This window comes from Ursus arctos, unplaced genomic scaffold (genome assembly GCF_023065955.2).
Source record: "Ursus arctos isolate Adak ecotype North America unplaced genomic scaffold, UrsArc2.0 scaffold_17, whole genome shotgun sequence".
Classification (NCBI taxonomy): domain Eukaryota; kingdom Metazoa; phylum Chordata; class Mammalia; order Carnivora; family Ursidae; genus Ursus; species Ursus arctos.
Genome location: NW_026622841.1, coordinates 23,294,339 through 23,320,207, shown reverse-complemented (window position 1 = coordinate 23,320,207; position 25,869 = coordinate 23,294,339). Strand labels below are relative to the sequence as shown.

General features: G+C 39.3%; 1 protein-coding gene across 4 annotated transcripts in view; it reads right to left on the bottom strand.

The window, feature by feature from the left end:
• The window catches only part of CFAP53 (cilia and flagella associated protein 53), a 37,530-nt gene that overhangs the window by 7,143 nt on the left and 4,518 nt on the right, over positions 1-25,869 (bottom strand). For 3 of the 4 annotated variants that reach the window (XR_007189902.2, XM_026496314.3, XM_048218518.2), the window contains exons 2-5: positions 25,328-25,557; positions 24,475-24,648; positions 14,562-14,865; positions 3,536-3,754 (exon numbers count right to left, since the gene is read on the bottom strand). Coding sequence is in view for 3 of the 4 variants with exons in the window: in XM_026496314.3 (XP_026352099.1) it covers positions 3,536-3,754; positions 14,562-14,865; positions 24,475-24,648; positions 25,328-25,557 (927 nt within the window). In the remaining variant the exon portion in view is untranslated. The remainder of the gene's footprint in view (positions 1-3,535; positions 3,755-14,561; positions 14,866-24,474; positions 24,649-25,327; positions 25,558-25,869) is intronic. The other variant, XM_048218517.2, reaches the window with a different exon arrangement.

Here is a 25,869-nt window from a genome sequence, read left to right as displayed (position 1 = left end):
GAAATGCAAGAGAGCCAGAAAACCCAAAACAATTTTAAAAAGAACAAAGTTGGAGGATTCACATTTCCTGATTTCAAATTTACTGCAGAGATACAGTGATCAAGACATATGGATATGTGCTACTGGCATAAGGATGGACACATAGATTAATGGAATAGAAACGAGAGTCCAGAGATAAACCCTCACATTCACCATCAATTGATTTTGACAAGTGTACCAAGACAATTCTATAGGGGAAGAACAGTCTCTTCAACAAATGGTGCTGGGACGACTGGAGAGCTACATGCAAAAGAATAAAGTCGGACCTCTATCTCACACCATACACAAAATTTAACTCAAAATGGATCAAAGGCCTAAATGTGAGAACTAAACCTGTAAAACTTTAAGAAGAAAACATAGGACCCCATCTTCGTAACCTTGGGGTAGGAATAGATTTTTAGATATAACACTAAAAGCACAAGCAACAAAACAAAATAGAGATAAATAGGACTTCGTCAAAATTAAAACTTTTGCAATTTAAGGGATTAAGAAAGTGAACTTTTGGGGCGCCTGGGTGGCACAGCGGTTAAGCGTCTGTCTTCGGCTCAGGGCGTGATCCCGGCGTTATGGGATCGAGCCCCACATCAGGCTCCTCCGCTGTGAGCCTGCTTCTTCCTCTCCCACTCCCCCTGCTTGTGTTCCCTCTCTCGCTGGCTGTCTCTATCTCTGTCAAATAAAATCTTTAAAAAAAAAAAAAAAAAAGAAAGTGAACTTTTGCACTTTAAGCCATTAAGAAAGTGAAAAGACAACCCAAGGATGAAAAAAAAATTTACACACAATTTATGCGTAAGGGACTTGTACTTAGAACATATAAAGAACTATTACAACTCAATAATAAAGACAAATAGGGGCGCCTGGGTGGCGCAGTCGTTAAGCGTCTGCCTTCGGCTCAGGGCGTGATCCCGGCGTTATGGGATCGAGCCCCCCATCAGGCTCTTCCGCTATGAGCCTGCTTCTTCCTCTCCCACTACCCCTGCTTGCGTTCCCTCTCTCACTGGCTGTCTCTATCTCTGTCAAATAAATAAATAAAATCTTAAAAAATAAATAAATAAATAAATAAAGACAAATAGCCCAATTAAAAATTGGAAAAATTATTGGAATAGATTTCTTGAAATTTCAAATAGGTTCAAATAAATTTCTCCAAGGAAGATATACAGATGGTCAATAAGCACAGAAAAAGAAGCTCAACATCATTAGTCATTAAGGAATGCAAATCAAAACCTCAATAACAGATCACTTCAGACACACTAAGATGGTTAAAATAAAAAAGACAAAAAATAACAAGTGCTAACAAGCATGTGCAGAAATCAAAAACTGTGTACACTGCTAGTGAGAATATAAAATGGTGAAGCCACTTTGGAAAACAATTAGGCAAGTACTCAAAAACTTAAAGTTACCTTAGGCCTCATTAATTCTACTCCTAGGTATATGCCAAGAGAAACAAAAACCTATGTCCAAACAAAAGTTTACACAAGAATATTCACAGTAGCATTATTTATAATAGCCAAAAAATTCAAACAAATTAAATATCCACAGACTGACAATGAAACGTGGTACATCCATACAATGGAGAAGTATCCAAACCCTAACCCACCTTGCAGAGCAACCTTCCCACCTCCTGGTCGTGGAGCTCCCATGCCAAATCTGGCAGGAAGCAATGTCTGAGACACTTCAAATAACAGGGGGCCTTGTATTGGCAGCTCCACCAATTGGGGATGCCCAATGATCTTATATTGGGACAACCCCGAAGTGAGCTCCTCTCTTTAAAACAAGCGATTACCTCACTCCAGAGTCCAATCCTAATGTCTCAGAGGCCTTCAGAGAGTCCCAAGGCTCTCTCTCTCCCAAACAACTTCCCTAACCTGCAGGCTTGCCAGTCTCCCAGAGAATTACCCTAGGGATTTGGCAGTTCCTCAGAGCTTGTCCCACCTGCACAATTGTCCATTTACAACTCTGGTGGCCCACTGGGAGAAAGGCAATCACCAAACATTCCTGGCTCTATTAGACACAGAAGCCCAAGTCACAGTGATTCTAAACTCAGTCGTGGACACCACACATTCCTTTGCAGGGTGCACCCCGGCCAACCCAGCAGAGCTCACTGAGATCTGCTCAACGAGCAGTGGAGTCCGTGCTTGTAGTTCCACCCTGAGCCAAAGCCTCTAGAATGTACAGTTGACCCTGAACACATGGAAATGCAAAATAGTAGTCACTTTGGAAGACAATTTAGCAGTTTCTTAGAAAACTAAACATGCTCTTACCATATGACCCAGCAACTACACTCCTTGGTATTTACCCAAATGATCCGAAAACGCCACAGAGAAGCCTGCACACAAATGTGTACAGCAGCTTTAGTCATTATCACTAAAACTGGAAGCAACCCAGGATATCCTTCAGTAGGTGACTGGATAGCCTGTGGTCCATCCGCACAATGGAATGTTACTCAGAGTGAAAAGGAAATGAGCTGTAGAGCCAGGAAAGGCCTGGAGGCAACTTAAATGCACAGTCCTTGGTGAAATAAGTGAATCTAAAAAGGCATCATACTGTGTGATTCCAACTTCATGACATCCTAGAAGAGGTGAAACTGTGCAGACAGTAAAAAGATGAGTGGTTTCTAAGGGTTTGGAGTCAGGGGAGAAGAATGAACAGGGAAGCACAGAGGATTTTAGCCTAGTGAAATTACTCTGTATGATACTTTCATGGTGGCTACATGTCATCTTATATTTGTTCAAACCCACAGAAGATACAACACCAAGGTTAAACCTTTATGTAAACTACGGACTTTGGGTGATAATGATGTACTGATGTAGGTTCATCAATGGTAACAAATGTCCCACTCTGGTTGGGGGATGTTGGTAGTGAGGGACGCTATGCCACATGTGTGGGCAGGGAGTACATAGGAAATCTCTGTATCTTCCGTTCAATTTTGCTCTGAACCTAGAACTGCTCTAAAAAATAAGGTTTATTTTTAAAAAGGAACAAAAAGAATAGTACCTATAGGAAAAGCACAATGCCCTCAAGAGTTCAATACAAATTTCAAAAGAACAGACCACTGAATACATACTGGAATGCTTTTCTCTATTCTCTGCCTGACAAAACTTTACATATCTTTCGAAGTCCAACTCGAATACCACTTTCTCAGTGATGTCTTCCCCAGCCTCCCCGCATACTCAGTCACTCACTTCCTTCACTCCCATCCTGCTATCACAGTGCCAACTCCACGTTATAGGAGTGCTTCAAATTCAGTGGGCATCAGAATCCCTTGGGGGAGCTTGCTAAAACAGATTTCTTGCCCCTCCCAAGATTTCGATTTGGAGACTGACTCTGGAGGCTACGAATTTCTAACATCCTCCCAGATGCTGCTGATGCTGCCGGTTCGTGGACCACGCTGCAGAGTAGCACAATATGGTTCATTTTGCATGCGGCTGGCTCCGGTAAGACTGAAAGCTGAGCAAGCTACCTCAGCCAGCACACAGTAGGCACTGAATAAACATCTTACTCTTTTCTGCTTCTTTTTATCAGCCTCTTCCTGTAAGTCTAGAAGGGCCCTTTGCACAAGCTTCATGTTCAAGTCCTGTTCTTCTCTGTATTCCTGCTGAATATGTTCTATTTTCTCCTCAAGGGCTTTTTGCAAAGCAGCCCTAATTTCCTGTTTGGTCTTCTGTTTCTTCAGCTTATCCTGTTCGTTCTCAAGTTTCACCTGTGCTTTGTCATTTTCCTAAGGTAAAACAATAATGAAGATTATGTATCAGGATATTTGAACGAAACATACAAGGTAATGCATTTCACGTAAGAGACTGAGAATCAAGGGTTTCTTGGAGATACACACACCTGAATTTAGAGGAACTGTAAGATAGAAAACTTGCCTTTTCATTGCTGAGTCAGCAATAGCACTTTGTGCTGTGTATGATTATGAAATAATAAATGGTTGTGGAGTTCAAAATGCAGAAAAGTATAGAGAGAAATCACTTTTAATCCTAATACCCAACACCCACTACCACACTCAACATTTCAGTGTATTGGCCTTCCAGACTTTCCTCTTCTGTGTACACCCGCAAATCTAGATATGGACACATTACTAAGCAGCACCAGGAGCCCCAAACTGGAAATGTGCCATCAGCTACATATACAAAATTAAATTGTATGCATTGTGTTCTTTAAGAGTACTCCCCCCAGGGGCGCCTGGGTGGCACAGCGGTTGGGCGTCTGCCTTCGGCTCAGGGCGTGATCCCGGCATTATGGGATCGAGCCCCACATCAGGCTCCTCCGCTGTGAGCCTCCTTCTTCCTCTCCCATTCCCCCTGCTTGTGTTCCCTCTCTCGCTGGCTGTCTCTATTTCTGTCGAATAAATAAATAAAATCTTAAAAAAAAAAAAAAGAGTACTCCCCCCATTCCTCTCATTTTCTTATCTTTCTGACCCTCCAGGCTGGCTTAATTGCCTGGCCAATCAAGCAGTTTTAACTGGGACACCAATGTTGTCGGGCATTGTGGGTTTGCTAGAAAATCTGGGTATGGTATAAACTGCAGCATTTGTCCTCCTGCCGGAGGCAGCTGAGCAGTCCTGGAGGGATAAATACTTGCCCACCTGGGACAAGAGATGACGTGGCAATAGTGAGGATGGTAAACAATTCCCAATGTGCTTTAACAGAGACTCGCAACAGCCGCAGTCACCATAATCACTGGTTTGTGAGAAGACAGTTATATGCTAGACTTTCTTATTTATGTCATAAATAGTAAATCCTGAATTGTGAGGGTCAAAAGAAAATGGGAAAATCCTCTGCTACATCTAAGGAAAAGCAATGGCTATAAAAAATGAAAGCCAGTAGAACAGCAGGCCACATTTTTTTTTAAAGTAAGGCTGACTACACCAGGAGGAAGCAATCAACAAAACCCCCACTATGAGACATGGGGGAGATGGGATAGGACAGGAGAGAAGTGTTCAAGATTTAGAGACCTAAAAGCAGCTCATCATGTCTTGGTTTCTCCAGGGTAGTTCTGATTGTGCACCTGTTGTGCTGACGTAATGAATTTCTTGCACCCCCTTCGACCTCAAGTGTCCCCTGGTTTGAGTAAGAAACAGTCCCTCTTTCTAAAGAGACTATAAAAACCATGTTTGGATTCGGATTTAAATATCATGTAATTCAGACAATGATGGAAATTTGATGCTGATTTTAGATGATAAAAAGGAATCACAGTTATCGGAAGATAAACGGAAGGGGGAGGGAGCTGCCGAGCTCGGGAGCCGGGAAGCAGTAGCCACCTGCACTGGGGAGTGGGCCGGACTCGAGAACCGGCACCTGCGAGAGAGCAGACTGAGACCGTGAGCCTGGGAACCTGCGTGAGTCCAGATTGAAAACCGGCGCTCCAGAACCGGACTGAAACCGGGAGCTTGGAAGCGTGTGCCCGACCAGACTGAAAACCGGCACTCCAGAATGCGTGCGAACCACACTGAAACAGAGAGCTTGGGAGCGTACACGGAACCGGAGGTGGCTGGCAGTGTTAAAAGCACAAAGGACAGAGACGTGCCGGCCCTGGAAGTAAGGGCTGGGACACCGGCTGTGGGGTGCACAACCCGGGATGCTGCAGGGTTTTTAGTAGCACCAACAGAAACAGAGTTAAAGAGGCCAGGAGAGCTCAGTGGAGAGCGGACTGTGATCTCTCTGTTCTGAGACAGAGGCTGGAATTCGGCCACTGCTGCTCTGACTCTCAGAAGAGCCACAGAAAACCGCCAGGGAAAGCCGCCAGAGAACAAAAGGCCGGAAATACCAGCTCACATTGTGCCCATCCCCATCCCCCCTCGCAGGGGACAGGGTGACTCTACCCAAACAGGGTTGCCTGAGTATCAGCGCAGCAGACCCCTCCCCCAGAAGGCAGGCTGAAAAATCAAGAAGCCCACATCCCTAAGGTCCCTATAAAACAAGTGCACACTGCCTGGGTCCTGGTCAATAATTTGGGCTCTGGGCAACCCCGCAACCTCTCCTCATCAGAATGACGAGAAGGAGAAATCCTCCCCAGCAAAGAAAAGATAATGAGTCTGTGGCCTTTGCCACAGAACTGATGGTAATGGATATAACCAAATTGTCAGAAATGGGGTTCAGAGAAACAATGGTCAAGATGATGTGTAGACTTGAAAAAAAAATTAACGAAAATATTAATGAGAATATAGAATCTCTAAGGGCGGAAATGAGAGCGAGTCTGGCAGAAATTAAAAATGCTCTGAATCAAATGCAATCAAAACTAGATGCTCTGACGGCCAGGGTAAATGAGGCAGAAGGACGAATTAGTGAATTGGAGGATGGGATGGTAGAAGAGAAAGCTAAAACAGAAACTTGGCTCAAAAAAAATCCAATCTCGAGAATGTAGGTTACGGGAGATTACTGACTCAATGAAACGTTCCAATGTCAGAATCATCGGCATCCCCGAGGGGGTAGAGAAAAACAGAGGTCTAGAAGAGATATTTGAACAAATTGTAGTTGAAAACTTCCCTAATCTAGCAAAGGAAACAGGAATTCGTGTCCAAGAGGCAGAGAGGACCCCTCCCAAGCTCAACCACGACAAACCTATGCCACATCACGTCATAGTGCAATTCACAAATATTAGATCCAAGGATACAGTATTGAAAGAGGCTAGGGCAAAGAAATTTCTCACGTACAAAGGCAAAAATATCAGGATTACATCAGACCTGTCTACACAGACCTGGAATGAGAGAATGGGTTTGGGGGGCATTTTTAAAGCTCTTTCAGAGAAAAACATGCAGCCAAGGATCCTTTATCCAGCAAGGCTGTCATTCAGAATTGATGGAGAGATAAGGACCTTCCAGAATCGACAGACACTGACCAATTTCGTAACCATGAAACCAGCCCTACAGGAGATATTAAGGGGGGTTCTATAAAAGTAAAAAGGCCCCAAGAGTGATACAGAATAGAAAGTTACAATCTATAGAAACAAAGACTTTACAGGCAACATGACATCATTAAAATCATATCTCTCAATAATCACTCTCAATGTGAATGGCCTAAATGCTCCCATAAAGCCACAGGGTTGCAGATTGGATAAAAAGACATGACCCATCCATTTGCTGTTTACAAGAGACTCATTTTGAACCTAAAGATACATCCAGACTGAAACTAAAGGGATGGAAAACCATTTTTCATGCCAATGGACCTCAAAAGAAAACTGGGGTAGCAATTCTCATATCAGACAGATTGGATTTTAAACTAAAGACTGTAGTTAGAGATACAGAAGGACACTATATTATTCTTAAAGGATGTATCCAACAAGTGGATATGACAATTATAAATATCTATGCCCCGAACAGGGGAGCAGCAAGATACACAAGCCAACTCTTAACCAGAATAAAGAGACATATAGATAAAAATACGTTAATAGTAGGGGACCTCAACACTCCACTATCAGCAATAGACAGATCACCTAAGCAGAAAATCGACAAAGAAACAAGAGCGTTGAATGCCATACTAGACCAGATGGACCTCACAGATATATATAGAACACTACACCCCAGAACAAAAGAATACTCATTCTTTTCGAATGCACATGGAACGTTCTCCAGAACAGATCATGTGCTGGGTCACAAAACAGGTCTCAACAGATACCAAAAGACAGAAATTATTCCCTGCATATTCTCAGACCACAATGCTTTGAAATTGGAACTCAATCACAAGGAAAAATTTGGAAGAAACTCAAACACTTGTAAACTAAGAACCATCCTGCTCAAGAATGATTCGATAAACCAGGAAATCAAAAATCATTTTAAACAATTTATGGAGACTAACGAGAATGAAAACACAATGGTCCAGAACCTATAGGACACTGCAAAGGCAGTCCTAAGGGGAAAATACATAGCCATCCAAGCCTCACTCAAAAGAATAGAAAAATCTAAAATGCAGTTTTTATATTCTCACCTCAAGAAGCTGGAACAGGAACAGAAAAACACCTAATCCACGCACGAGTAACCAGTTGATCAAGATTAGAGCAGAGATCAATGAAGTAGAAACCAGGAGCACAGTAGAGCAGATCAACAGAACTAGAAGCTGGTTCTTTGAAAGAATAAATAAGATCGATAAGCCAATGGCAAGACTTATGCAAAAGAATAAAGGATCCAAATTAATAAAATTATGAATGAAAAGGGAGAGGTAACAACCAACACCAATGAAATAGGAAGGATCATTAGAAACTTTTATCAACAGCTTTATGCCAATAAATTAAACACCTGGAAGAAATGCATGCCTTCCTGGAAACCTATAAACTACCAAGACTGAAAAAGGAAGAAATTGATTTTTTAAACAGACCGATTAATTATGAAGAGATTGAAGCAGTGGTCAAAAACCTCCCGAAAAACAAGAGTCCAGGGCCTGACAGATTCCCCGGGGAATTCTATCAAACATTCAAAGAAGAAATAATACTTATTCTCCTGAAGCTGTTTCAAAAAATAAAAACAGAAGGAAAACTACCAAACTCATTCTATGAGGCCCATATTACCTTGATCCCCAAACCAGGCAAAGACCCCATCTAAAAGGAGAATTACAGACCAATATCCCTGATGAATATGGACACCAAAATTCTCAACAAGACCCTAGCTAATAGGATCCAACACTACATTAAAAGGATTATCCACCATGACCAAGTGGGATTCATCCCTGGGATGCAAGGGTGGTTCAAAAATCGCAAATCAATCAGTGTGATAGATCATATCAACAAGAAAGGAGTCAAGAACCATATGAACCTTTCAACAGATGCAGAAAAAGCATTTGACAAAATACTGCATCCTTTCCTGATTAAACCCTTCAGAGTGTAGGGATAGAGGGTACATTCCTCAATTACATAAAAACCATCTATGAAAAGCCTACAGCAAATATCATTCTCAATGGGGAAAAGCTGGAAGCCTTTCCTTTAAGATCAGGAACACGACAAGGATGCCCACTTTCGCCATTATTATTCAACATAGTACTAGAAGTCCTTGCAACAGCGATCAGACAACAAAAAGGGATAAAAGGTATCCAAATCGGCAAAGAAGAAGTCAAACTGTCTCTCTTCGCAGATGACATGATACTCTATATGGAAAACCCAAAAGACTCCACCCCCAAACTACTAGAAGTTATAGAGCAATTCAGTAATGTGGCGGGATAAAAAATCAATGCTCAGAAATCAGTTGCATTTCTATACACGAACAATGAGACTGAAGAAAGAGAAATTAGGGAATCCATCCCATTTACAACAGCACCAAAAATTATATGTTATCTCAGAATTATCTTAACCAGAGATGTAAAGGATCTATGTTCTAGAAACTACAAATCACTCTTGAAAGACATTGAAGAAGACACAAAAAGATGGAAAAATATTCCATGCTCACGGATCGGAAGAATTAACATAGTTAAAATGTCTATGCTACCCAGAGCAATCTACACTTTCAATGCTATCCCAATCAAAATACCAATGACATTTTTCAAAGAAATGGAACTAACAGCCCTTAACTTTGTGTGAAACCAGAAAAGGCCCCGAATCACCAAGGAATTGTTGAAAAGGAAAAACAAAGCTGGGGGCATCACAATGCCGGATTTCAAGTTGTACTACAAAGCTGTGATCACAAAGACAGCATGATACCGGCACAAAAACAGACACATAGACCAATGGAACAGAATAGAGAACCCAGAAATGGACCCTCGGATCTTTGGGCAACTAATCTTTGACAAAGCAGGAAAAAACATCCAGTGGAAAAAAGACAGTCTCTTCAATAAATGGTGCTGGGAAAATTGGACAGCTACATGCAAAAGAATGAAACTTGACCACTATCTCACACCATACACAAAGATAAACTCCAAATGGATGAAAGACCTCGATGTGAGACAGGAATCCATCAAAATCCTAGAGGAGAACATAGGCAGCAACCTCTTTGACATTGGCCACGGCAACTTTTTTCATGACACACCTCCAAAGGCAAGAGAAACAAAAGAAAAAATGAACTTGTGGGACTTCATCAAGATAAAAAGCTTCTGCACAGCCAAGGAAACAGTCAAAAAAACTAAGAGCAGCCCACGGAATGGGAGAAGATATTTGCAATGACACTACAGATAAAAGACTGGTATCCAAGATCTACAAAGAACTTCTCAAGCTCAATATGCAAAAAACAAATAAACAAATCATAAAATGGGCAGAAGAGATGAACAGACACTTTTCCAATGAAGACATACAAATGGCTAACAGACACATGAAAAAATGTTCAAAATCATTAGCCATCAGGGAAATTCAAATCAAAACCACCTTGAGATACCACCTTATGCCAGTTAGAATGGCAAAAATTGACAAGGCAGGAAACAACAATTGTTGGAGAGGATGTGGAGAAAGGGGATCCCTCCTACACTGTTGTTGGGAATGCAAGTTGGTACAGCCACTCTGGACAACAGTGTGGAGGTCCCTTAAAAAGTTAAAAATTGAGCTACCCTATGATCCAGCAATTGTACTACTGGGTATTTACCCCAAAGATACAGACGTAGTAAAGAGAAGGGCCATATGCACCCCAATGTTCATAGCAGCATTGTCCACAATAGCTAAATCATGGGAGGAGCGGAGATGACCTTCAACAGATGATCAGATTAAGAAGATGTGGTCCATATATACAATGGAATATTACTCAGCCATCAGAAAGAACGATTTCTCGGGGCGCCTGGGTGGCGCAGTCGTTAAGCGTCTGCCTTCGGCTCAGGGCGTGATCCCGGCGTTATGGGATCGAGCCCCACATCAGGCTCCTCCGCTGGGAGCCTGCCTTCTTCCTCTCCCACTCCCCCTGCTTGTGTTCCCTCTCTGGCTGGCTGTCTCTCCCTCTGTCAAATAAATAAATAAAATCTGTAAAAAAAAAAAAAAACAAACAAAAAGAACGATTTCTCAACATTTGCTGCAACATGGACAGGACTGGAGGAGATAATGCTAAGCGAAATAAGTCAAGCAGAGAAAGACAATTATCATAGGGAACTCATTTATGGAACATAAGAAGTAGGAAGATCGGTAGGAGGAGAAAGAGAAGAAGAAAGGGGGGTGGTAAACAGAAGGGGGAATGAACCATGAGAGACTGTGGACTCTGGGAAACAAACTGAGGGCGTCAGAGGGGAGGGGGTGGGGGAATGGGATAGGCTGGTGATGGGTATTAAGGAGGGCACGTATCGCATGCTGCACTGGGTGTTACACGCAAATAATGAATCATGGAACTTTACATCAAAAACTAGGGGTGTACTGTATGGTGACTAACATAATATAATAAAAAATATTTTTTTAAAAAAAGGAATCACAGTTAATTTTTTTAGGTCTGATATTGGCACGGGTAAGAAAACGTCCTCAATCGTGTTGTTGAGATGCATACTTGACATGTATTTAAGGGGGAAATGACATATCTGGGATTGATGTTTTATTTGTTTTATTTTTTTTTAAAGATTTTATTTATTTATTTGAGAGAGAGAATGAGAGAGAGGGAGAGTATGGGGTGGGGGGTGTCAGAGGGAGAAGCAGACTCCCCACTGAGCCCAACACGGGACTCCGGGATCATGACCTGAGCTGAAGGCAGTCTAACCAAGTGAGCCACCCAGGAACCCCTGGGGTTGATGTTTTAAAACATAAAAATGAAGTGGGGTTGGGGGGAGGTAGAGGAAACCAATATGGCAAAATTATACAGCTGCTGAAACAGGGAGAGTAGTAGACAGGGGTTCATTGTACTCTCAACTCTGTGCATTTGAAAATATTCATAATAAAACATTAAAAAAGGTAGGATTTATATAACATTCTTAAAGTCACAAAATAATAATGATAAAGAATATATCAATGCTGCCGGGAGTTAGGGTGGAGGGAGATTATAAAGGAGTAGCTTTATAGGAGTTTCTTTGGATGATGGAACAGTTCTGCATCCTGACTTTAGTAGTGGTTACAAAAATCTATATATGTGATAAAATTTCACACAACAATACCCCTTCCCCCAAAGGGCTACGTGTAAAAGCTGGTGAAATCCAAAGAAGATTTTATTATATTTAAGTAAAGAGTAACTTTAATTGAAGGTATTACACCAATGTCAATTTCCTGGTTTGTTTTGTTTTCAAATGCAACTTACTAAAAAAAAAAAATGCAACTTATTTTTGCATGTTTATTTTGTATCCTGCAACTTTACTGAATTTGTTAATTAGATTGAACAGTTTTTGATACAGTCTTTAGAACTTTTTCTGTATAAATCTTATCATCTGCAATAGAGGCAATTTTATTTCTTCTTTTCCAATTCTGATAACTTTTATTCTCTTTCTTACTGAAGTGCTCTGTTTAGGACTTCCAGTCCTCTGTTGCCCAAAGTGGCAACAGCAGGTACCCTTGTTTTTTTCCTGATTTTAGAGAAAAAGCTTAAAACCTTTCACCACTGAGCATGATGTTAGCTATGGGCTTGTCATATATTGTTGTAATTATGTTTAGATACTTCCTTCCATACCTAATTTGTTGATAATTTTTAACATGATTGGATACTGAATTCTTTCAAATGTTTTTTCTGCAACTATTAAGGTAATCATACAATTTTTGTTAATTTCCTCGTATTTATAGTTATATGTAAATATATAAATTCAAATATAAATACATACATATATAATGCTTGGTTACATAAGGGTATGCAGGAACTCCACTATTTTTTCAACTTCTTGTGAGGCTAAAATTGTTTCCAAAAATTTTTCTTAAAAAAAATTTTTTTAAAGATTTTATTTATTTATTTATTTGACAGAGAGAGACAGCCAGAGAGAGAGGGAACACAAACAGGGGGGGTAGGAGAGGAAGAAACAGGCTCCCAGCGGAAGAGCCTAATGCAGGGCTCGATCCCATAACGCCAGGATCACACCCTGAGCCGAAGGCAGATGCCCAACGACTGAGCCACCCAGGCGCCCCTAAAAAGTTTTTTTGAAAGGAAGGTAGAAATAGAGCTAGGCATGGTATAAAGAAAAATAAATATTTGGTCTGTATCCCTGTGTCCTGGTACATAGCTTCTAAAACCCTTGTGATCTCTGAAGTGGTAAGACTATCTTTTGTACCTTCGCGTGATGACTGGTGGCTGGAGCCCCTACATAACTTCAGGGTGGGGCTGGTAACCAGAAAGACCAAACCATATGATTTGAGGGTTGAAACTTTCAGTTCCGGATATCCCTCTGCCTCCAGAGAAGAGAGAGGGGCCAGAAATTGAGTTCAATCACCAATGGTCAATGATTTATTTAATCATGCCTACATAATAAAACCTCCATTAAAACGCCAAATGATAGGGCTGGTGAACACAGGAGGTACTGGGAACATGGTATGCCTAGAGAGGGTGTGCAAGCTCCCTGTACTGTCCCCCATACCTTGCCCTATGCATCTCTTCCATTTGCCTGTTTCTGACTTGTACCTTTTACAATCAACCAGTAATAGCAAGTAAAGCGCTTTCTTGAGTTGTATGAGTTATTTTAGTGAATTATCAAACTTAGGGGGAGTTATGAGAATCTCTGACTTTGTAGCCAAGTTGGACAGAAGTGTGGGTATCCTGAGGACCCACCATTTGTGACTGGCCTCTGGAGTACAAGCAGTCTTCTGGGACTGAGCCCTTAAACCCTACCACTATTGCTGGTAGCTAGTGTCAGAATTCAATCAAATTGTAGGTCACCTAGCTGGTAGTGTCCATGGAGAATTGGAGAATCGTTTGGTGTGAGAAAAAACCCACACATTTGTTATCAGAAGTATAGTGAGTAAAAACGACTCACTGGGTATCTTACAACAGAAGCAATTTGGGGACCACCATTTCAATGTTTCTAGAGCAGCTAAAATATTTAGAGATCACTAAATTCTCCAAAAGAAAAGTCTCAAACCCAGGAAATTTTTGGGGCTCTGAAATATCTTACCTTTAGCATTTCTTATGGTGTTAAATTTCAATACTTGGGATTTCCCAGGAAAAAATACATTTTTCCTAAATTTGGTGGTATTAAAGTATCAGTTGCTGGAACCTTTACGTACATATAAAATTGCTACTTTTTCTTAGTGCTTTCATACATTTCCAGTGACGGTTCTAATTTCTCTATCGTAGGGGCAACGGCCTTGTTGGAACGAAATGACTGATTTTGGTGGCTGGGGTGGAGGAGCCACTGTAGCTGCTGTATAGCCCTTTACATAGGATTTGGAAACTGTCAGTTATCCATATTAAAGAATGGGGGGATGTTGCCAAATTGCCACTAGCCCTCCAAGGTACTGCCCATGATTATCACATTTCATCCTCACAACAAAGACAAGTGCCTTTTGCCTCATTTTTTAGATAAAAAGACCAAGTCACAGTAGTGAAGTAACTTGCCCTATGCAATGGGATGGGGATGGCACTGCAGACTGTGCCTTGGAATCCAAGGCTCTGACCATGGTCTGCTGCCCTGTGAACTAGCCAGGCCATGAGGCAGAGTGCATGGTAGCAGGCCTGCCAACTGTGTACTATACCCATTGAGTGGATCATCCCGCGACAAGCATCGTAAATGGCCCACCACAAAGCGTGCCTCCTCTTCCTTCAGCTGCTGCTCAGCCTGCCTTTGCGCTTTGATGCCGGTGATCTGGGCATTCAGCCCCAGGTGTGTGTTCTCCACCAGCTCTTTCTGCCTCCTTGCCTCTTCAGCTTCTCGCTTTTCCTTGGCTAATCGATCTTCCTCCCAGAGCCTTGAGAACATCTGCTCTTCCACCAGTTTCTGCCTTTTCAGCTCCTCATTGAAAGCTATCTGTGCTTTCCGCTCCTCGCACACCTTCTTCTGATGGATACAAAATAATTCAGCACGGAGCTCCTCACAGCGTTCTCTGAAAGGAGAAATTTTTTTTTTAAGATTTTATTTATTTGACAGAGAAAGAGAGAGCACAAGCAAGGGAAGCAGCAGGCAGAGGGAGAGGGAGAAGCAGGCTCCCCACTGAGCAGGGAGCCCGATGTGGGGCTCAATCCCAGGACCCTGGGATCATGACCTAAGCCGAAGGCAGACGCTTAACTGACAGAGCCACCCAGGTGCCCCTGAAAAGAGAATTTTTTTTTTTTAAGTTTTTATTTATTTGACAGAGATAAAGACAGACAGCAAGAGAGGGAACACAAGCAGGGGGAGTGGGAGAGGAAGAGGCAGGCTTCCGGTGGAGGAGCCTGATGTGGGCCTTGATCCCAGAACGCTGGGACCATGCCCTGGGCCGAAGGCAAACACTTAACGACTGACCCACCCAGACGCCCCTGAAAAGAGAATTTTTAAAAGGCAAAACCAAGCCTTTAAGGAGACACTGCTCTATTTAGGCACACATCTGCACAGTCAGACACTGAAGTATGAAAAGTAAAAGACCTGGATGTAGGCCACCAGAGCCGAGAAGTCACATGAGGGGCAGCAGGGAGAGAAGCCAACTTTGAAACCAATATCTGACATTTCTGTGTGACCCTGGATCAAAAACTTGCCTAACTGAGCCTGTTTCTTTATCTGTAAAACAACTCTCCTTCAAGGTTCTGGTAAGGATCAGAGAAAACGGATGAAAATATCTGGTAACTAACGCAAGCTAAATAAATGGCAACTCTTATTATTACTGTAGAGGAAATAAAAGAGGCATGAGTCCCTGCAACATTACACATAGATTAAAGCTTTGGTAGGAAGAGGCCCCATATGTCAAGGAAAGAGCTAAGAGTCTGCATATCATGGTGAAGCTGCCCCAGTGCCCCTGGATTCCTAGCGGGACACATGTCACTGAAGGGGTTTCTGCAAGAGCTGGGAAAACAGCCCAAACTCTGCCTTTTCATACCTAGGCTTATGTCACCATTCCAGAAGAAATGCTCTTTCAGTAAGTGTTTAGACCTCATCCTTTCTTTCAGTCTTAGTAATTCAAATTTCCTCAAAAATTCTTCCTTGGGCCCGTTTTTAATTTAAGGGCTATGATATTCAATACTGTCTACACTTTAGAATTGCTTAGGGTTATCTTTAAACTCCTACCCTCCACTTCTCCCCTCTGCTATTCTCAGACCAGGCTAGTTAAATCAGAATATTTGGGGGCAGGACCCAGGTATCTGTATTTTTTCAGAGTACCTCAGAAACTTCCGGCATATAGTCAAGTTTGAGAACCTCTGATTCAAGGTAATATTTATAAACATCAAGTCTTCCTGGTTTCATCAAGTTCAGCACCAAGAAGCTGAAATTTGAGAATGGGCTCAATAAAGAAATTTGAAGAATTTTAGTTGCTAAGGCTGAGAGAAAGGTTGATGTCTAAAGTTACAAGCATGGTCAATACCACAGAAATTGACATGTATCAAATATGGTTGAGTATTGTTCAACATTTGATGATGACTAGTCTCATTTCCCTAACTAAAGGGGAATCTCTGTGAGGGCTGGGACTCAGGAACATATTTCAGGAATATATTCCCCATACTACCTACCCAATGTCCATTAAATAATTGTTGGTTAAATTGATATACAGTCATGCTTATTAGCAAAATAATGATAATTGGCCATTATCTATATTCTGCGGAAAGCTCAAAAAGATTACAGAAACTGAAATTGCTAGGTTACCAAACAAATAAAAAAACACTTTAACATTGAAAAATGAATTCATCAGTGAAAATCTATCAGAATTGGCCGTGACAACTAATTAAAGTCCTTCCCGGTCCTATGATTTATACTCCAGAAAAGTTATTCAATTAATGAGAATCTGAAGCCTAAGAATAACAAGTATGGCTTACAATATTTTTTTTTAAAAAAACCTTTCTTATTGTAAAACTAATACATGCAGATAAACTGGAAAATATAGAAAAGTATGAAGACACTAAAAATTAATCCCTTAATTAATCCCTCTTAATCCCTCTCCCCAGAGATAACTGCTTTCAGCATGGTAGTGTATTTCTTTCCAGTCTTGTGTACGTGCATTTTCACTAGAATTGGTTTCATTCTGTATATCTATATACCTATATTGGTATCTCCTTATATCTTAATTTTTCCACCTAACATATTTTGGGAATGTTTCTTTATGGAATCTTCTTAAAATACCTAACCTCAAAATTTTATTATAGTTTGCTAAGCTATGGAATAGAGGCTGGACCTATAAATATATCAATTTATTTAAATATTTCCTTGTTTGATGAATGTATAGATTACTTCTTTTACTATAATGTTGCAATGAATATTTATAAATGTAGCTCTTTCTGCTTATCTCTGATGATTTCCTTAAGGTAATTCCTTTACCTAATATAAAATCAGAGTTGTAAGGCACTTGATGTATTGTATATAAATTGTATATAAATTGTATTGTATTGTATGTAATTGTATATATATTGTATATAATGTATATACAATGTATAATTGTATATTGTATAATTGTATGTATTGTATATAATTGTATATAAATACAGTTGTAAGGCACTTGTAAGGGATGTTGTCAGGCACTTGATGACGCATGTTGCAGAGAAAGCCTGAATTAACACTGTATGAAGATGCCCATATCAAGTATTTCTTTAGATCAGTAGATCTTCAAACTTTGATTAGGTATCCTTTCCAGTAAAAAAAAATTCTAAGCACCTACAAACAGGTAGAATTATTATTTATAAATTGGATGCAATTATTACTATATTACTATATCACATAAATTATGAAATATAGCAAAAATAAAAACCAAAGACGAGATTTAAATAAAAAACATCAAATATGTCCTCCCTACATCCTAATGATTCACATATTCGCTTAACCTTGAAAACACTTGATTCAGGGAAGTTCTGCAGATAAAAGTGTATCTACACTTTTTATCTACAGATAAAAGTGTATCTATTTTAATTATAATAATGATTGATAAGAGGAAAACTTTTTGTTTGTGAGTGTTTTACATAGTACTTTCACCGTAAAATCTTATTTTATCCTCATACGTGTCTTATACTTAAATGGAGCAGCAAGTATTATCCCCATTTTAAAGTTACAGCAATTGAAACTCAGAGAACCTTAGTGTATTCCCAAACCATATAGCCAGTGGTTGTAATATTATTAGCAACAGTTACTGAATGCTTATTATTTGCCAGTCACTGTTTTAAGCATTTGACATGTATGAACTCTTGTAATCTTCATAACAACCAATGTTGCAACATCCCTCCAAGTTCATTATTATTATTATCCCCAGTTTAGATAAAATGGAAGCATAGAGCAGTGAAGCATCATGGGTAAGTTCATACATTTCATATGTGCTAGAGCTGAGACTGAGGACCTGGCAGTCTGGCCCTGGAATTGGGGTTCTTTGGTACTTCGTTCTATCACCTCTATCAGTAATTAACAGAGGCGAGACAACCCTCAAGTGTTCTGACAACACATCCTAGGGTATTCATTTAATAAAAACACCCTAAAACAAAACAAAGCCAAAAAATGCCGACCTTAATCTGGGATCCAATCACTCATTGTATATAAATACAGGACACCTAAAAACAAATTTCATGATGTATCAAAAGGATGATCCATAAAAGAAATATTGATAAAATGGATTTCATCAAACTTAAAAACTTTCTCTCTGTGAAAGAGCCTGTTAAGAGGATTAAAAAAAAAAACTATAAACCACATATCCTACACAAAGGACTCACATCTAGAATATATAAAGAATTGGGGTGCCTCGGTGACTCAGTCGGTTAAGCGTCTGCCTTCGGCTCAGGTCATGATCCCAGGGTCCTGGGATTGAGTCCTGCATCAGGCTCCCTGCTTCTCCCTCTGCCTCTGCCTGACACTCCCCCTGCTTGTGCTCTCTCTCTCTCTCTGTCAAATAAATAAATAAAATCTTAAAAAAATAAATTATATAAAGAACTCTAAAAACTTAATAGCTAATCCAATTAGAAAATGGGCAAAAGACATGAAGAGACATTTCACCAAAGAGGATATACAGAGAGCAAATAAGCACATAAAAAGTTGTTCAACACCACCAGCCATTAGGGAAACGCCGATGAAGACCATGATGAGATATCGTTAGACACCTCTGTTCTAATAGTGACAATATAAAAATCAGGCAAGAATATGGAAAAACTTGGTCTACTATACATTACTGGTGCAAATGTAAAATGGGACAGCCACTCTGGAAAACGCTTTGGCAGTTTCTTTAAAATTAAACATACATAGAAAGACCCAGCAATAGTGTAGGACAATTATCCTAGAGAAATGAAAATTTATGACCACACAAAAATTTGTATACAAATGTTCATATTAGATTCATTTATAATAGCTAAAAACTAGAAACAACCAAAATGTTCTTCAGTAGTAAACAGTTTACACAAACCTAAGTATAACCATACAAGGGACTATAAAGGGCAAACTACTGATACATGCAGCAACTTGGATGACCTCGAAGGACTATGTCAATTGAAAAAAGCCAATCTCAAAAGCTTACATATTGTGTGATTCCATGTATGTAACATTCTTGAAATGGTGAAATGATGGAGATGGAGATGGAGAAGAGATTAGCGGTTGCCAGAGGCAGGGAAAGATGGGAGTGAGAGGGGTGGGTGTGATTATAAAGGGGTGGCATGAGGGAGATCTCTATGGCGATGGAAGAGTTCTGTGTCTTGATTGTGGTGGTGAGTTACGTGGATCTACACATGTGATAAAATGACACAGAACTGTGCACACATGTTGTACCACTGTCAGTTTTCTTCATATTGTGCTATAGTTACATTAAGATATAACCATGGTGAGAAAGTGGGATAAGGGTACATGGCACCTCTGTACTATCTTGACAATTTCTGTGAATATGTAATTACTTTAAAATTTAAATAAGAGAAATCATGGGCTATCTTGTCATTATTATTCATTTCATTTCATTATTACTGAAAGTAATGTTTCCGTTTAGAGGAGTGGAACACTAAAAATGACCCATTCTAGGCATCCAATATTCTAGGTACCTAACAGAAATGAAAGCACATGTCCACCAAAAGACACATACAAGCATGTTCACAGCAGCTGTATTTATAAAAGTCCCAAACCAGGGGCGCCTGGGTGGCTCAGTCATTAAGCGTCTGCCTTCGGCTCAGGGCATGATCCCAGCGTTCTGGGATCGAGCCCCACATCAGGCTCTTCTGCTGGGAGCCTGCTTCTTCCTCTCCCACTCCCTCTGCTTGTGTTGCCTCTCTCGCTGGCTGTCTCTATCTCTGTCAAATAAATAAACAAATACAATCTTTAAAAAAAAAAAAAAGTCCCAAACCAGAAATAACTGAAATGCCTATCATCTGAGAAATGAATAAATTGTGGCATATTCATGTAAGGGAATACAAAAAGGAGGAGGAGGTGGTAGAGGAGAAGAAGGAGCAGTAATTTCATCTTGCTCTACATATGTATTAAAGCTCCAGTTATAGTTTCGATAATGGGGCCTTGTTTATTTATTTATGTAATGCTAAATTAGCATGATTTTTTAAAAGTTTGTTTATTTATTTATTTATTTATTTATTTATTTATTTATTTATGAGAGAGAAAGACAGAGACAGAGAGCATGCAAGCGGGGGGAAAGGGAGAGGGAGAGAAAGAATCCTCAAGCAGACTCCAGGCTGAGCCCAACACAGGTCTCAATTCCAGGACCCTGAGATCATGACCTGAACTGAAATCAAGAGTCGAACACTTGACCAACTGAGTCATCCCATGCCCCAATGGGGCCTGATTTAGCATCCTTGGTCAAAATTTAACCCTCACCCTTCATTCTCGTAAAGAATTAAAACTATGTGTGATGCTCTGTATTGAAGAATTGGCAGTATTACACTAAAAACACCAAAAACAATTTATTGTAGGATATAACTGTTTCTTCAAAAAGCTAACAATTTATCTAACTAGCAAGTTATACAACTTCTCTACGAAGCTGTACACTTAGTTATACAAGATTTGTCTATAAAATCTGTAAAATTTTATCAAATTAATAAGTATTTTAAGAGCGTGAACCACTTTTGAACCTTGTTTTCCTTACTGTGTTGAGCAACATTTACCAGGGTGTGGAAAATATATGAATGGTCACTGAAATTCACTTGCTAGTATCCCCTTTGTCCCTCCCTGCGTCTTCTCCTCCAGCAACCAGTAGGGAGTCTCTGAGTCCTACTAAGGACAGGGGTGAGGTTATACTTTACATAGGCTAGTAAATCCAAGTCTAATTCTTTCTTGGTTACTACAAGCTTTAGGACTCAGGAAAATTAATATCTGTAGAACTCAAGTTACCCATTTGCTAGATGAAGAAAGTGACGAATCCCTTCCGGCCCTATGCATTACTACTCTGGTTTTCTTCGCTGCCCTCCTTCAGCAGTTCCCCAAGCCCTGGAACTTGCCACTCCCTCCAGTTTGAGCAATCTAATTTATGGTTAGCTCAGCTGTATCTGCGATTTGTATGCACTACTCACTGAAATAGTTTACTTGTCCTCTGGGCCTCTACTAGGAGGATTTAGGGCAGTCCATATGATCAATGGCAACTTCATGGCAGAGAGAGAGAGGAGGTGGCAAAATCTCTGCCTCTGAAACCATGTCTTAATCCTCTACATGCCTGGTTTTGCTGCTTTCTTACACCTGTTGACCTTTGGATTTCTCATCTGCTCAAATTTTGCATGGTGTAAAAAATGAACTCTTGTATTCCTTCTGAATTGTGCTAGACTTTAACTCAGGGTTTACATGTACTTTGTTATGTTACTTTGTTACATTATTCTGTTCTAGAATCCAGAGTAACATGATACACAACCTGCCCTGCTCACATCTGGTGACCTGACAGCCTAAGTGACACTCATTTTTTTTTTTTTTTTTTTTGTTAAGCCAATCAATCTATTATTTAGTCACAGAATCTGGCACAAAGTAGGGCCTCAGAAATATTTAATTATTGAATGATAATGGCTATGTTTTAAGCATTTCCAGGTAATATCTGAACTTTAAAGATTCCTTTGAAGATAAAAATCTTAATCAGTTACTCCAAAATTAAGAGACCGATAAAGTGGATAATCTGGAGCATTGCGTGGGTTACATCATGTGATCATCACTACATTAAGAAACACGAATGAGAAGAGGAGGCAAAATGAACATACCACCCTGAGATATATGATAGTAATTCTTGATGTTCACACTCTTATAAGGCATTATTAGAGGCACTGAAAATATAACTGAGGAATTACATATATAATTAAATTATAAATATGTAAGTATGTCCTTGCTCTAAGAGTTGTAAATCTAAGAAGGAATATAACACACTGAGACTTTTTTAGTATACCTTTGCTTTAGAGGTGAGGAATCTCTCAAAGTTTATGAAATCAAAAGCCTTTGCCAAGCTCTTCATGATATAAATCATCTCAGAAGATCACCCTCAGGTACTTCCATGCAAATATGGGCTGTTAGAACTAATCAATACATTCAATAAAGTTGCAGGATATGAAAACAACATACAGAAATCAATTGCATTTCTATGCATTAAAAGTGAACTATCTGAAAGAAATTAAGAAAACAATCCCATTTGCAAAAGCATCAGAAACAATAATATATTTAGGAAAATATTTAACCAAGGAGGTTAAAGATCAATACACTGAAAACTATAAGACATTGATGAAAGAAACTGAAGACACAAATAAATGGAAAGGAATCATTTGTCCTTTCAATACTCCACTTGAAATTGAAATATTGAAAGAATCAATATTGTTAAAATGTCCATACAACACAGTAATCTACACAGTCAGTGCAATCCCCACCAAAATTCCAATGGAATTTTTCACAGAAATAGAAAAAAACAATCCTAAAATTCAGATGGAACCACAAAAGAGCCAAAGCAATCTTGATTAAAAAAAAAAAAGAAGAACAAAGCTCGAAGCATCACACACTTGATTTCAAACTATATTACAAAGTTATAGCAATTAAAACAGTATAGTACTGACATAAAAATAGATATATAGATCAATGAAACAGAACAGTGGGCCCAGAAATAAATTCAGACATATGTAGTCAACTACTCTTTTACAAGGAGGCAAAGAACACACAATGGGAAAGAATAGTCTCTTCAATAAGTAGTCTTGGGAAAATTGAATACCCACATGAAAACGAATGAAACTGGACTACTATATATACCATTCATACAAGTTTACTCAAAATGGATTAAAGACTTAAACACAAAACCAGAAACTGTAAAACATATAGGCAAAAATATAGGGAAAAATCCCTTTGACATTGGTCTTGGCATTATTTTTTGGATATGACACCAAAAGGAAACGCAGCAAAAGCAAAAATAAACAAGTAGGACCACATCAAATTAAAAAGTTCTGCACAGCAAAGGAAACAATCAACAAAATGGAAAAGGCAATCAGGGAATATTTTTAAACTATGTATCTATTAAGGGGTTAATATCTAAAATACATAAAGAACTCATACAACTCAGTAGCCCCCAAAAACCTGATTAAAAAATGAACAAAGGACCTGAATAGATACTTTTCCAGCAAAGACATACAAATGGCCAAAAAGTACATGAAAAAGTACTCGACATCAGTGATCACCAGGGAAATGCAAATCAACACCACAGTGAGATAGTACCTCACACCTGCTAGGATGACTATTATCAAAAAGACAAGAGATGATCATTGTTGGCAAGGATGTAGAGAACAGGAAACCTTTGTATGCTGTTGGTGGGAATATAAGTTGGTACAGCTATTATGAAAAACAGTATGGAGATTCCTAAAAAACTAAAAACAGAACTACCATATGATCCTGCAATCCCACTTCTGGTCATATATCCAAAGGAAATGGAATCAGTTATCTCGATATCTGCAATCTCATGTTCACTGTAGCATTATTCACAATAGTCAAGAAACGGAAACACTCTAAGTGCCTAGTGTTATGTGAAAGGATAAAGAAAATGTGTGATATATATATACATATCTATGTACATATGTTCATGTGTGTGTGTGTGAAATGGAATATTAGTCAATATAAAAAAGAAGGAAATCTTGCCACTTGAGAGAACATGGATGAACCCAGAGGACACTATACTAAGTGGGTTAAGACAGAAAAAGACAAATACTGTATTCTCACTTAAATAAAAGAAAAAAGCTGAATGTACAGAAACAGAGAGTAGAATGGTGGTTCCCAGGGACTGGGGGTGGGAAAAATAAAGAGATATTGGTCAAAGGACACAAACTTTCAGTTATAAGATGAATAAATAAGTTCTGGGGATCTAATGCAGAATATGGTGACTATAGACAATAACACTATATTGCATATTTAAAATTTGCTAACACAGTAGGTCCGAAGCATTCTCACTACAAAACAAGAACAAACCCTCAGTGCCTGCATTATTCAATGATGTGTATAATTACCAAGGCTTAGAGGCACAAGAACCGTGTATACCATTTTAAGACCATATTTTACTATAAATTAGTATTCCTAAATCATTTTTTCATACACCAACTTCAGATTCTGTATGTTTTTCTAATATCATTACCTGAATTGCTGGTTTAGTTTTTCAGCCACGAGATCTTGTCTCTCTTTTTCTTTCTTCTCTTTCAATAATCTGGTTTTATCTCTCATTCTATCTTTTTTCTCCTCAATTGTTTCTTCTTTCAACTGCATTTCAGTAAAATACCCACTTTCTTCTGATGCTAAAAGTTCACGTAGCCTGAAAAAATTACAAAAAAATTAAAATGGTCATGCCACATGGACCATTTTACTAATTGGTTTTTATTTACTTTATTTAATTAGCATGTTTATTTTTATTTTTAAAAAAGATTTTATTTATTTATTTGAGAGAGAGAGCATGTACAGGAGCGTGGGAGGGGGGGTGTGGAGGCGGAGGGAGAAACAGACTTTCTGCTGAGCAGGAAGCCAGACAGGGGGGCTTGATCCCAGGACCCTTAGATCATGACCTGAGCCAAAGGCAGACATTTAACTGACTGAGCCACCCAGGTGCCCCCAAAGCACATGTTTAATCATAAATTTTGTAAGGAAAAAAATCATTGCAGTCTTCTATAAAATAAGACTAGTCTTCATTTAAAGCAACAGAAACTGACATGCCATATTTTATTTGATCTCATACAAATTAAATAATGTACATCATCGACAAAAGAATAGTAACAGATTTTAACTAAAGTAACAAAATATTAAACAATATATTCTTTTTCTTTCTATCAAATGTGGGTTATCACAAGTGAAAATACAAGCAGTAGCTATTGATTTGGTAAGGATATGAATATCTCAGCTATGATCGTTACTATAAAAATTCACTTGATTTTTGGTCAATCTCACATTAGGGTTTTGGGAATGTTTTATAGTCTGAAGCACCAGTTTGTGAACCTTACTTATTTCGTCTTTCTTCAGTGTTGATGATAAAACCTTGCATGGCATCCTTGATTCGTGCTTTCACGAGACTGTCCACAAATCTGCGATCATTGTGCTGGTCCCACTCAACTTTCAAGCGATCTCGCTCCTTTGACTTAATGGAAGCCAAAATAGCATGATGTTTCTGATGGCTGCGTTGGATTCTTTCCAGATGTTGCTCAGCCCCTTGAACTTTGGGAGGCTTGGCTCTCTGAAAACAAATAATTATCACTTACAATCGATCCAAAATCGATTGCATATTTTCAATTAATCATGATCTCCACCAATACTAAATAAAATTGGATGTATCAAAGTCATACATCCTGCTACAACTGCAAAGAGCTTAAGCGCCTAAGGTTTAACGTGTTTGATCCTTTGAGCCTATACTTAAGACGTCATCAAATCAGTCTCAAATATTTCTTAAGTGCCGTTTGAGTACAAGTTCATGGAATTACAAAGTTAAAAATTTAAGCAGGACTCTAGAGATTATTTAGTCAAACTCAGAAACATTAAGTGATTTGTC